At 42.0% G+C, this 14,536-nt stretch overlaps 2 protein-coding genes across 4 annotated transcripts in view; one reads left to right on the plus strand and one right to left on the minus strand.

Moving 5' to 3' along the window:
- ANKRD6 (ankyrin repeat domain 6) overlaps positions 1-14,536 on the minus strand; it is a 195,417-nt gene that overhangs the window by 147,255 nt on the left and 33,626 nt on the right. The window lies entirely within an intron of this gene.
- Positions 528-1,047, plus strand: LOC110567148 (large ribosomal subunit protein eL21-like). The gene has a single exon (XM_064360840.1). It carries the CDS (start codon positions 565-567, stop codon positions 1,045-1,047), a length of 483 nt encoding a protein of 160 aa, XP_064216910.1. The 5' UTR covers positions 528-564.

Below are 14,536 nucleotides of genomic sequence, written 5' to 3' on the forward strand. Positions count from 1 at the left end.
AACCCCATCTCTACTAATACAAAAAATTAGCTGGGCATGGTGGTGCGTGCCTGTAATCCCAGCTACTCAGGAGGCTGAGGCAGGAGAATTGCCTGAACCCAAGAGGCGGAGGTTGCGGTGAGCCGAGATCGTGCCATTGCACTCCAGCCTGGGTAGCAAGAACGAAACTCTGTCTCAAAAAAAAAAGAAAGAAAGAAAGAATTCAAAAACACAGGAAGGGCCGGGTGCGGTGGCTCACGCCTGTAATCCCAGCACTTTGGGAGGCCGAGGCGGGTGGATCACGAGGTCAAGAGATCGAGACCATCCTGGTCAACATGGTGAAACCCCGTCTCTACTAAAAATACAAAAAATTAGCTGGGCATGGTGGCGCGTGCCTGTAATCCCAGCTACTCAGGAGGCTGAGGCAGGAGAATTGCCTGAACCCAGGAGGCGGAGGTTGCGGTGAGCCGAGATCACGCCATTGCACTCCAGCCTGGGTAACAAGAGCGAAACTCTGTCCCAAAAAAACAAAAACACAGGAAATTCCTTTCGGCCGGAACCGCCATCTTCCAGTAATTCGCCAAAATGACGAACACAAAGGGAAAGAGGAGAGGCACTCGATACATGTTCTCTAGGCCTTTTAGAAAACATGGAGTTGTTCCTTTGGCCACGTATATGCGAATCTATAAGAAAGGTGATATTGTAGACATCAAGGGAATGGGTACTGTTCAAAAAGGAATGCCCCACAAATGTTATCATGGCAAAACTGGAAGAGTCTACAATGTTACCCAGCATGCTGTTGGTATTGTTGTAAACAAACAAGTTAAGGGCAAGATTCTTGCCAAGAGAATTAATGTGCGTATTGAGCACATCAAGCACTCTAAGAGCGGAGACAGCTTCCTAAAACGTATGAAGGAAAATGATCAGAAAAAGAAAGAAGCCAAAGAGAAAGGTACCTGGGTCCAACTGAAGCGCCAGCCTGCTCCACCCAGAGAAGCACACTTTGTGAGAACCAATGGGAAGGAGCCTGAGATGCTGGAACGTATTCCCTATGAATTCATGGCATAATAGGCGTTAAAAAAATAAATAAATAAAAGACCTCTGGACTGTTAAAAAAAAATAACAAAAAAAACACACACACAGGAAAATTCCCATTTGCCAAAATGAATAACCGGAAACATCCTAGTGTCCAATAACAGAAAAACAGTTAAGTAAGCTCCTAGTGGTTCTTTAAAACTCAGCTCAAGTGATATATCCCCTGGGAAATCTTCCCTGACCCTCACCTAACCTAGTCTCCCATGATACTCTGTATATCACCCAAAACTGCACAACCACAGGATTCTTTATGCACATGCCAATCTGGGCACCTTCAAGACAGAGAACTTGACCTCTTTAACTTAGTATTCCTAAACCTAGTGCAATGCCTAGCACAAAGTAAATATTCATCCAAATGTCTGCATTATGTAAACTGGGTAGCTTAAACAACAGAGACTTATCGTCTCACAGTTTTGGAGGTTAGAAATCTGAAATAAAGGTGTCAGCAGGGTAGCATCTGTCCAGGCCTCTCTTCTTAGCTTGTAAATTGCCATCGTCTCTACGTCTCTTCACCTCATCTTCCTTCTATGTATCTCCAAATTTCCTCCTTTTTAAAAATTGTTTTGGGCTGGGCGCAGTGGCGCATGCCTGTAATCCCAGCACTTGGGGAGGCCGAGGTGGGTGGATCACAAGGTCAGGAGTTCAAGACCAGCCTGACCAACATGGTGAAACCCTGTCTCTACTAAAAACACAAAAATTAGTCAGGTGTGGTGGCACGTACCTGTAATCCCAGCTACTCAGGAGACTGAGGCAGGAGAAGTACTTAACCCCAGGAGGCAAAGGTTGCAGTGAGCCGAGATCACGCCACTATACTCCAGCCTGGGCGACAGAGTAAGACTCTGTCTCAAAAAAAATAAGGTTTGGGTTTTTTTTAATTAAATTTTTTTTAATCTCTCTTTTTTTTTTCTTTTTTGAGACAGAGTGTCACTCTGTTGCCTAGGCTGGAGTGAAGTGGCATATCTCAGCTTACTGGAACCTCTGCCTCCAGGGTTCAAGCGATTCTCCCGTCCTAGCCGCCCCAAGTAGCTGAGATTACAGGCGTGCGCCACCACATCTGGCTAATTTTTTGTATTTTTAGTAGACATGGGGTTTCATCTTTTTGGCCAGGCTAGTATTGAACTCCTGACCTCAGGTGATCCACCAGCCTCACCCTCCCAAAGTGCTAGGATTACAGGTGTGAGCCACTGTGCCCAGCCAATTAAAATTTTTTTTTTAGAGACAGGGTCTCACTATGTTGCCCAGGCTGGAGTGCGGTGGCTATTCATAGGTGCTATCCCACTACTGATCAGCAAGGGAGTTTTGACCTGCTCTGTTTCTCACCTGGGCCACTTCACCCCTCCTTGGCAACCTAGTGGTCCCCCACTTCTGGGAGGTCACCATATTGACGCTGGGGCAGACACCCAATCAGCATAGTCCACTACTGCCCAGAACTCCTGGGTTCAAGCCATCCTCACACCTCAGCCTCCTGAGTAGTTGTGACTACAGGCATGTGCCACCGTGCCTAGTGAATTTCCTCCTTTTATAAAGACACCAATCATATTGGATCAAGGTCCACTCTACTGACCTCATTTTAGCTTGATTAGCTCTGTAGGAATCCCATCTCCAAATAAGGTCACAATCTGAGGTACTGGGGATTAGGACTTCAACATACGAATTTGGAGAGAGAAACAATTCAATGTACAATAATCAGAAAATGTGCATATTTATGAGTTCATAATTATACAGAAATGCCTACTTTATCATGTTTAATACGGAAAAAGGGTGGGTATGAATGTATGTATACAGTAAAAATTCTATTTTTTTAATTAAAAAAATTTTTTTTCAACTGGCCACTTGGTAGAAAAAGAATTCTTAATTCGGATTTTTTCAGATTTTTAAAAAGGTCTATGACTACCCCAAAATTAAGAAACAATGATGGTGTACAATCTCAAATATTTTTAAAGAGAAAATGTGAAGGTAATACATCAAATTATTAATGATGTTTGCCTCTAGGCGATGGAATTATAGACGACTAGGATTATTTCTCAATTTTCAGTAACAGTTTCAAATTACTTTCACCAGAAAAAAAACTTTCATTTTTTTAAAAAATGAAAAATGACATTTGAAAAGGGTTTAAAACATGTACAAATAAATGTTGTACACAAAATAGCATGGAGGCAGACTGTAAAACAAGAAAATAAAATATTAAGAAAAGACAGGAAGGAAATGGATCCTAATGCCCACAGAATTTATTAACAGAAGTTACAGGACAATTTGTGTGTGTCATCCTATTTTTTTGTGTCTTCCAAATTTTTCTATAAGCACTATATTACTTTTATAATCACATCAAACCAATCAACCTTATCATTTAAGAACATGGAGTTTAAGTACTTAGTTTTATATTAAATATTTAATATTAATTACTGAATTAACAAAGTATGGTATAAAAACAAAATACAACATGCAGCTTTTTAAAATAGCCATGATAAAAGATATGGAGAAACAGGAAACAGCTTATAAAACAGTTCTGTGGAAAAAGTCAAAGATAAAAATACACACATACTGGCCGGGAGCGGTGGCCCATGCCTATAATCCCAGCACTTTGGGAGGTCAAGGTGAGCAGATCACCTGAGGTCAGGAGTTTGAGACCGGCCTGGCCAACATGGTGAAACCCCGTCTCTACTTAAAAAAATATAAAAATTAGCTGGGCATGGTGGTGAGGGCTTGTAATCCCAGCTTCTCAGGAGGCTGAGACAGGAGAATCACTTGAACCCAGGAGGTGGAGGTTGTAGTGAGCTGAGATCGCATCACTGCAATCCAGCCTGCACGACAGAGCAAAACTCAGTCTAAAAAAAAAAACACACACATATTAATTACAACTGATAAAATATATTCACATGTAGATGGTAATCTGCAAAAGATGAAAATGTATCAAGAGGATTATGCATTATTTTAAAGATTCTTTAGTATTATATTTTTCATGTAAAAGTATTTATGAAAATGTTCTTTGCTAAAGATATCTGTAAATTGTTTCACACTGTCTAACAGCTTATAGTCATACCAAGAATCCACTGCTAGACTAGAAAATGGCAGGCAAACTTTAGGTTTGTCAGGCTTCCCACAAACGCTCCTACAGTACTTCATTCAACTCAGTAGTTGGTTTCACTTTCACTGTGGGTGGCTGTGCACATGAGTTCAACCTTTCTGCAGGACAATCTGGCAGTATTTGTTGAATGTTCACTCTCTTTGAGCATTTCCACATCTGGGAATCTGTCCTATAAAAACAATTCCACACATGTACAAATATAAAGGTGATGAGAATAATCACTTCGTCTATCTAGGACAGTGGGAGCCTGGGGGCTGTGAGAGGGACAGTTTCATTTAGAAAAGCTATGGAGGCCAGGTACAGTGGCTCATGCCTGTCATCTCAGGACTGGGAGGCCAAGGTGGGCAGATTACAAGGTCAGGACTTTGAGACCAGCCTGGCCAACACAGTGAAACCCTGTCTCTACTAAAAATACAAAAATTAGCTGAGTGTGGTGGCAAGTGCCTGTAGTCCCAGCTACTCAGGAGGCTGAGGCAGAAGAATCACTTGAACGGGGAGGCAGAGGTTGCAGTGAACTGAGATTGTGCCACTGCTCTCCACCCTGGGCAACAGAGCAAGACTCCATCTCAAAAAATAAATTAATTAATTAAATAAAATAGAAAAGCTGGGGGGAAAGATCTAGAATAACTACTAAATTAAAAAACCTATGATTTGTTGCCCAGTTTTTCCATTTTCTTTGATGTCTTTATTTTTGGATATCAACCAGAAACAAAAGTGCACTACAGCTCTGCATGTTCCAATCATATGCATGCCAGTACAAATGTTAACATATAGAATCAATTGAAATAAGCAGGCTTTAGACTGTTTTCTGTTTAGCTCCTAGCTTCTTAAACAGAATTTAGAGTATGGCAACTATTTAATTTGAAAATAGGCATGTGATGAGAGCCAATTCAAAAATAGTTATGGAATGAGAGTCATATGTGCATGACTCTGATATTTTTCCTTAAGAAAGAAATGTCCAGATTTTAGGTTTGGGCTCCTCAGGTTTGTTTCTTAAATAAGTTGTATTTTCGGCCGTGCACGGTGGCTCACACCTGTAATCCTAGCACTATGGGAGGCCACGGTGTGTGGATCACAAGGTCAGGAGATCAAGAACATCCTGGACAGCATAGTGAAACCCTGTCTCTAATAAAAATGCAAAAATTAGCTGGGTGTGGTGGTGGATGCCTGTAGTCCCAGCTATTCAGGAGGCTGAGACAAGAGAATTGCTTGAACCCAGGAGGTGGAGGTTACAGTGAGCCAAGATTGCACCACTGCACTCCAGCTGGGCAACAGAGCAAGACTTCATCTCAAAAAAAAAAAAAAAAAAAGTTGTATTTTCATGCATCTATTCATGTTTTACATAGAAAGTTTTGGGTGTTGCTTTCTGACAACATAAAGTGAGACAAATTTCTCATTATATATTGAGTCTCTTTATGGTTGACTCAAAGTCCAAAAATTCTGATCAGGTCAAGAATATAGGTTAAGTTAAACTTGGAATATAAGAATATAAGTTAAGTTTTACTCTGGCTATAAAGGAGCCAAAGTAAAAACAAATAATTTCACATCAAAGTGAAATTAACACTAGGTTTGTTTCTAGACTACAGCCAATGCAACACCGTAGTGGCAATTTTCAGATTAAAAAAGATGAGAAAAAGTTCTAAAAGTTATTGATGTTAGATATCCTCAGATGGAAATGCCTTTATGAAGTCTGGTAATTTGTTTATGGACCACTGTACATTCTGAACGTTTCTTTTCTATCTCAAGCTAATGACAGCTATAGAGATGTGGGAAAAAGATAAAAGGAAGTTGGGTGAGCTGTGTAGCATCACACACAGCTCCCTTGTCCATCAGCACCCTTCACTCTAAGGTTTTCCAGAAGAATCTATAGGCAATGTGTTCACACACAAGGTACAGGTCATCCTGAGAGGGTGTTATTGTACAAGACCCAGTAAGTTTTGAGGTTTTTTGTTTTGGGTTTTTTTTGTGAGACAGGGTTTCAAAAGATGAGACAGTCGTCTATTAGGAGAAGTTCAACACATAAGCACTGCCTCCTGTTTCTCCTTCATCTATGTCATTACAAGTTGAAATTTTTTGTTTTGTTTTGTTTTGTTTTGAGACAGGGTCTCACTCAGTTGCCCAGGCTGGAGTGCAGTGGCACCTCTCACCTTCGCTTCCTGGGTTCAAGCGATTCTCCTGCCTCAGCCTCCCAAGTAGCTGGGATTACAGGCATGCGTCACCACACCTGGCTAATTTTTGTATTTTTAGTAGAGACAGGATTTCACCATGTTGGCCAGCTGGTCTTGAACTCTTGACCTCAAGTGATCCACCCACCTCAGCCTCCCAAAGTGCTGGGATAACAGGTATGAGCCACCACGCCAGGCCAAATTTTTTTTTTTAATGAAACAATATGCTGTTAAATAAATTCTCTAGACCTACAGCAATGGTTATATAAGATTAAAAGGCATAGGCAAGGGAGAAAAAACTTACATAGTATGCCTGAATTTGAAATTTGGGATGCCAGGTTAGGGGGGAAAAAAATCTAATAATCTCTGATTTGAAGAAACTTAAATAAAATATAAGCAGTCCACCACGAAAACACAGAGCAAGGACAGTGACCATGGGGGTGGGTGGGAGGCTGGGAAGCAGGCAGTGACCACCCTTCCTCTGGGGCTCTTCCTAGCCAGGTATGAGCCCACCTAACCAGGGCACCGGCAGAACCCTCTCTGAATGGGATGAGCTCCAGCTCACAGGGCCAAAGTGGGGACTTAGACGTGGGCCAATGAGACTGAGTGGTCTGCTCTGCCTTTCAGAGGGAGGTATTGAGGCAGGCAGCGTGAAATTCTTCTTGGCCTGTACAGTAAGCCACTCACAGCCAAAGGGACGCCAAGAGTCTGAGAGACCCTGCAAGATGCTAGGATGGTAGCAGCAACATCACCCCCACCTCCTAATAGGCTAGCTGGAGCCAGGTGTCCATCAGGACCCTTCACTCCATGAGGTTTTCTGAAAAAATCTATAGGCAGTGTGTTCACACTCCAGTCACAGGCCAGAAGGGTGTCACTGTAAAGGATTCAAGAAGTTGTTCTTTTGTTGTTGTTTTGGGTTTTTTTTGACACAGGGTCTAATTCTGTCATCCAGGCCGAAATGCAGTGGTGCGAACATGGCTCACTGCAGCCTCCATCTCCTGGGCTCAAGTGATCCTCTCCCACTTCAGTCTCCCAAGTAGCTGGGACAATAGGCAAGTGCCACCATACCTGATTAGTTATTATTATTATTTGTAGAGACAGAGTCTCCCTGTGTTGCCCAAGCTTGTCTCAAACGCCTGAGCTCAAGCAAAGGCTCTTTCAAGCAAATTTCTCATGGCCTCCCAAAGTGCTGGGATTACAGGCATGAACCACCGTGCCCCATAGACTCAGCAAGTTTTTGACAGGCCCACAGTGAAGCAGGGCTATTGCCAAGACAAGGGAAGGCCTAGGAATAACAACTGCCTCCAGAAACCACAAGCTCCTGCTCTTCTTCTGTGTTCCCTTTACCTCTAGGGCACCTACAGTGATTTTACTAACTCTGGGCAGAATGAGAGTTACTGAAGTTTGACCAAATGGGGCTGTTCTGGAACTTTAAGTAATAAATATGCACATATACACATATGCATTTATACTTATGTATGTGGAAGTGAAAGGGCAGAAGGAAGGACTGCAGGGGCTAAGGGTTATTCTTCATTTGGGAAAATAAAAAAACAGGAGGTGGGACTATACAACCTCTCAGCTAATCCATGCACTTCTGTGAAAACTTCCTTACATGTACTTGAAAGAAAGGTATTCCAAGCAGCTATTCCAATAACCACTGTGTTCTGTACATGAGACTTTCTTGGACTAAAGTAGTTTTACTATGAGAAAGTTCCTGGCCAAGCTCAGTGGCTCTCATGCCTATAACCCCAGCACTTTGGGAGGCTGAGGCAGGAGGATCAACTGAGGCTGGGAGGTTGAGGCTGCAGTAAGCCATGATCACACCACTGCACTCCAGCCTAGGTGACAGGGCAAGACCCTCTCTCAAAAAAAAAAAAAAATTCTATAAAAGCCGATTGAAAAAGGAAAGAACTAAAATTGATCCTGCCTGTCCTATTACAAACTGTACCGTTAGCAACCAAATAGTAGGCAAGGTAATTTCTCTTTATATTTCAGCTAATAAATCAGGAAGGAATGATACAATCAGAATATCACCTCTTAAGCAATACTCACTGGGTTGATGAATCTAGACATTAAGCCTCAATAGTTCCTAAAAAACAGAAACAAGCAGACAATGCATGCCACCTGATAAAAGAACATGTCACCTCTTATGAGCAGTCAAAATAAAAACCTAAATGTGACCAAGCTTCTGGGTCCAACTGCCAACTTACAAGAAATACTGGGAACAGAAAAACACATTGATGACATCACAAGAATACAACCAGCAAAATCCAGACAGTGTAAAGTTCTACAGTACAGACAGCCTAGGGCTGGCAGGGTGGCTCATGCCTGTAGTCCTAGCAGTTTGGAAGGCTGAAGCAGGCAGATCGCTCGAGACCAGGAGTTCTAAGACCAGCCTGGGCGACATGGCGAAACCTCATCTCTACCAAAAAATACAAAAATTAGCCGGGTACACACCTGTAGTTCCAGCTACTTGGGAGGCTGAAATGGAAGGATGGCTTGAGCCTGAGAGGGGAAGGTTGCAGTGAGCTGAGATTACACCAGTGCACTCCAGCCTGGGTGACAGACTAAGACCTTGTGAAAGAAAAGAAAAGAAAAAAAAAGAAAAGAAAAGAAAAGGGGGGGGGTAGGTAGGAGAGGGGAGGGGAGGGAAGAAAGAGAGAGACAAAGAAAGAAAGGAAAGCAAGGGAAGAAAGAAAGAGAAGGAAGAGAAGGAAGGGAAGGAAGGGAGGGAGGAAGGGAAGGAGAGAAGGAGGGAGGGAGGGAAAAGAAAGAAAAAATAGAAAAAAGAAAGAGAAAAAGAGAAAATGGGAGGGGAGGGGAGAGGAGAGAAGAGAAGAGGGAAGAGAATGCAAAGGCAGGTATCAATTAAGACTGCACTGCTGGGCTCCATGGCTCAAGCCTGTAATTCCAGCACTTTGGGAGGCTGAGGCAGGCAGATGCGTGGTGGTGGGCACCTGTTATCCCAGCTACTCAGGAGGCTGAGGGACAAGAATCGCTTGAACCGAGGAGGCTGAGGTTGCAGTAAGCTGAGCTCATGCCACTGTACTCCAGCCTGCATGATGGAGTGAGACTCTGTCTCAAAAAAAAAAACAAAAAAAGAGACTAAGAATTATATTGAACAATCCAATACGTGGACCTTATTTGGATCCTTAGTCAAATGAATCATTTTTAAAATCTTATATTTTTGACCATTTAACTAAATTTCATGACTTTTTTTCTCAACTTTTAAGTCTTAATTTCCTACAGGTAAGGTGCTTATTCAGGTTAGATTAGAGCTCTGCCAACAAGAACTTCTATAAGTGTTCCACAACTCAGGCTGGTGGTTAGCGGTCCAGACACAGTGCTTTCAGTGGGTAGGAAAGACCCAAGTGTCAAGAAATAGAAATCATAAACATAGTCAGATCTTTCAAAGAGGTTGAAGTAAAACGAAATTAGACAAGGGAGCAAAATTCAAGTTACAGATTTTACAAAGTAGAAAACCAACAAAATGATTTCCAATGTATATATTATATATTATATATCCCAAAGATCCAAAAAAGTCAAATAAACTATATGAAACAATTAGGGAGTTTAAAGTGTTGCTGTTATAGATTGAATTGTGTTCCCCCTAAAAGGATAAGCTGAAGCCCTAACCCCTACCACATCAGAATGTGAACTTATTTGGAAATATGGTCTTTGTAGATGATCAAATTAAGATGAGGTCATTAGTATGAGCCCTAATCCAATGTGACTTGTGTCTAACAGAAAAGGGAAATTTGGACACAGAGACATGCACACAGGGAGTCCACCCTGCGAAGATGAAAGCAGAGACTGGTGTGCTGCATCCACAAGCTAGGGAATGTCGAAGATTGCCAGCAATCACCAGAAGCTAAGAGGGAGGTGGGGCAGATTTTCCCTCATAAGGAATCAACCCTATTGACACCCTGGTCATGGACTTCAGACCTGTGAGACAATAAATTTCTACTGTTTAATCCCCCTAGTTTGCAGTACTTTGTTATGTTAATCCTAGCAAACTAATACAGTGGCCATTGACAAAATTAATATAAAGTGAATGATCACTATCAAAAAATCAAAATATAATGATAGATAATGCTATTCACATTAACAATTTTTAGAAGTACAATATACCTAGGAATACATTTAAAAAGAAATGAACAGGCCCTATATAAAGAAACTCTTTAAAATCCTGCTGAGGAATTTGAAAGGCAAATGAAAAGACAAATTTTGCCTTCCATAGGAAAACTCCTTAAAGGAGTGGTCTACACTTATGACTCCACTTTCTCTCCTCCTTCTCTATCTTGAAGCCGCTCCAGTCAGGTTTTCCTTTGGCCACTCCACTACGATTGCTCTTACCAAGGTCCCTAGTGTTTTCCACATTGCTAAGCTCAAATGTCAGTTCCCACTCCTGGACTAACTTGATTCAGGATTTGAAATATGAATCCTTTCTCCTTGACTTTGCTCAGCTTTCAGTAAAACACACAAAAACAGATACACACATACCTAGTTTCCTTCCTAACTTTCTGGCCACTCTTTCCCACTTTCTTTTGCTGGCTTTTCCTCCTCTCTCCAGCTATAACATTAGGTAATCCAAGGGCTCAGTCTTTGGGCCTCCTGTCTATATATACTCACTCTCTAGGGGTCCTATACAGTCTCATGGCTTCAGTGACCTTCCATGTGCTGGTAACTCCAGCAATTAACTTCCTGCCTAGATCTCATCTCTTTTCTTTTTTTGAAACAGAGTCTCACTCCACCACCCAGGCTGGAGTACAGTGGTGCAATCTTGGCTCACTGCAACCTCCGCCTCCCAAGTTCAAGCGATTCTCCTGCCTCAGCCTCCCATGCCCATACTAAATTTTTTGTATATTTAGTAGAAACAGGGTTTTGTCATCTTGGCCAGCCTGGTCTCGAATTCCTGACCTCAAGTGATCCACCTGAAATTATTTAGGCTCAGGTCCCCGGAAGACTGCAGTCTAATTGAAGGAAAACACATGAGTGTACACACATGCACACACACATGGACATTTACAAAATGATATTCAAACTCAGTCTTCAAAGAAATGTATTACATATATATGTAAACATATATATATAATTAGTAAAGATTAAGGTGATTGGATAACATCCATGTTGGTGAGGGTAGTGAAAACTCCACTCACAGCTGGGTGCAGTGGCTCACACCTGTAATCCCAACACTTTGGGAGGCCTAGGTGGGTGAATCAAGTAGTCAGGAGTTCAAGAGCAGCCTGGCATACATGGTGAAACCCCATCTCTATTAAAAATACAAAACTAGCCAGGTGTGGTGGCATACACCTGTAGTCCCAGCTACTCAGGAGGCTGAGGCAGGAGAATCGCTTGTATCTGGGAGGTGGAGGTTGCAGTGAGCCGAGATCATGCCACTCCACTCCAGCCTGGGCAGTGGAGTGAGACTCCGTCTCAAAAAAAAAAAAATCCCAGTGGCTAAAGCCTGTAATCCCAGCACTTTGGGAGGCCAAGGTGGGTGGATCATGAGGTCAAGCAATCAAGACTATCCTGGTCAACATGGTGAAACCTCGTCTCCACTAAAAATACAAAAAATTAGCAGGGCATGGTGGTGTGCGCCTGTAATCTCAGCTACTCAGGAGGCTGAGGGAGGAGAATTGCTTGAACCCAGGAGGCGGAGGTTGTGGTGAGCCAAGATCGTGCCATTGCACTCCAGCCTGGCTAACAAGAGCAAAACTCTGTCTCAAAAAAAAAAAAAAAGTCCACTCACAACTATACCTCAGTACAACATTACAACACTACCTTTCTGATGGGCAATTGGGCATTACAGCATCTAGAATAAATACACTTTCAGCAATTTCACTTCCAAGAATTTATCCTAAAAAGATAATGGATAGGAAAGAGAGTCTAAAGATAGCAATAAAAGATGTTCACTACAGTGCTGGTTACAAGAGGAAACAAAAAAAGAACAGAAATGCTCATTTTAAGGGGGTTAACATTATTATTATTATTATTATTATTATTATTGAGACAGGGTCTCACTCTGTCACCCAGGTTGTAGCAGCATGATCTCAGCTCACTGCAGCCTTGACTTCTGGGGCTCAAACAATCCTCTCGCCTCAGCCTCCTATCTGGGACTATAGGCATTCACCACCATGCCTGGATAATTTTTTTAAATTTTGTAGAGACAAGAGTCTTGCTCTGTTGCCCAGGCTGGTCTCAAACTTCTGGGCTCAAGACATCCTCCCACCTCAGCCTTCCAAAGTGCTGGGATTACAGGCATGAGCCACTGTGCCTGGCCTGTCATTTTTGACTCACTCGAATAATGGACTGCTTTACAGCCTTTTTTTTTTTTTTTTTTTTTTGAGACAGAGTCTTGCTCTGTCGCCAGGCTAGAGTGCAGTGGCATGATCTTGACTCACTGCAACCTCTGCCTCCCGGGTTCAATAGATTCTCCTGCTTCAGCCTCCTGAGTAGCTGGGACCGCAGGCACGCACCACCATGCCTGACTAATTTTTGTATTTTCAGTAGAGATGGAGTTTCACCAGATGGTCTCGATCTCCTGACATCGTGATCCACCTGCCTCCATCCCCCAAAGTGCTGGGATTACAGGCGTGAGCCACTGTGCCCCACCTTTACAGTCATTTTTAGTAATGATGATTAACAAGAGCTAGCTTATAAAGATGTACCCAATATAATGTTCAATTTTTTAAAGCAGGTCACAGGACAGCATTTAGGTGTGATTTCACTGATATAAAATTATGTGTCATGAATGTTGAGTATGTGTATGTATGTGCAATGAGACAGGATATTTAGTGAAAAGTAATTTATCTATGGATGATGGCATTTTAAATGATTTTTACCCTCGCCAAGTCCTGTACTATTTGCATTTTTTCTTGAACGAGCTTGTTTATCAGGAAAATCAATAAAACTACTCATTAAAACAACCATTTATGGAGAAAAGGAGAGAGGTATGGCTATAGAAAGAGAAGAATTGGGGTAAAGAGAGAGTTTGGGGTAGCTATTGTTTTACAATAGGAGAGATGAGAATATTGAAATATTGACGAGGAAAAGAACCTGAAGAGAATGTCACACGGAACACAGACCGTACGTAGGCCATGCAGTCTGAGTACGCTGAGGGGAGCTAGAAATGGATGGGTTGGTTCCTATCCTCAGGCAAGAGTGATAAGGGTCTACAAATGTAAAAATAATTCCAGACGAGTGACACAGGGGCTACGAAAGCAGAGGAGCACTGCGAACTGGCAGTGTCTGGAAAGGAATGCTGGAGAAGAGGTGTCATCTCAGCTTCTCAGGTGGGTCAGATTTCTCCGCACAGAGACGAGAGGTAAGAAGAGTGCCGCCTGCTAAAAAAAAAAGACTACGTAGATCAACAGGGGTGGCAATTGATGAAGTTAGAAAATTAAGCTGGAGCTTATGGTAAAGAGGCTGGAAGTAAGTAAGAACTTTGTACTCAGGAGAAATTTTAGGAGGGGTGTACAGTGACCCACTCCTAACAGTGCTCTGGACATATTAAAACGAAGCAGCCGCTTGTTGGACTTACAGCTTGAAAGGATTTGACCTGGAGGCAAGAAAGGCCCAGTGAAAAGGCTAATGTGACAGAGATCTAAGCTAAGCTTGTGAATGAAAACAGTGGCAAAAAATAGTGATATGAGTGATATGAAAGGCATCACAGTAGGGGTCTATATATAGTATGAAATATTTGACAGTTACAACCACAGTAAACCTACTCTGTACAAGACTGAGCTGATTATATGAGGTTAAGCTGTTAATATTTTTGCATTAAGCATTTTGCTCAACTATCACATTTTATAAACAGGTGCATCCTCCTCTCTTCTCTCTGCAATTTACTTTTGAGCTGGATATGGGAAAGTGCAAAGGTAATTAACAGTTCTCAAGAAAACCCAAAAGCCAGGAGACAGCTTTAGTGCCTCATTAGAAAGAGCTGAATTTATAAGACAAGTCCCAGGCAACAATCATTATTCTTGAGGTGAAAAAAAAACAGACTCATAAATGAGGATGAGGGTGTAATGGGTGGGAGGAAAGGAATGAAGAAGCTAAGGCAGGGAGAACCAAGAGAAAAAGTTTGCAATATAATTTTTACAAAATGATATGCCTTAAAAAAGCATCTATATTTCTCAAAATACTATTAAAAATTCTAAATACAGATTAAGTGGCCAGGGAAATACAAAAGGTTAGCTAGAAAAAGCCA

Source organism: Aotus nancymaae, unplaced genomic scaffold, assembly GCF_030222135.1.
Source record: "Aotus nancymaae isolate 86718 unplaced genomic scaffold, 86718_ANA_hifiasm-v0.15.2.pri h1tg000040l, whole genome shotgun sequence".
Taxonomy (NCBI): Eukaryota; Metazoa; Chordata; class Mammalia; order Primates; family Aotidae; genus Aotus; species Aotus nancymaae.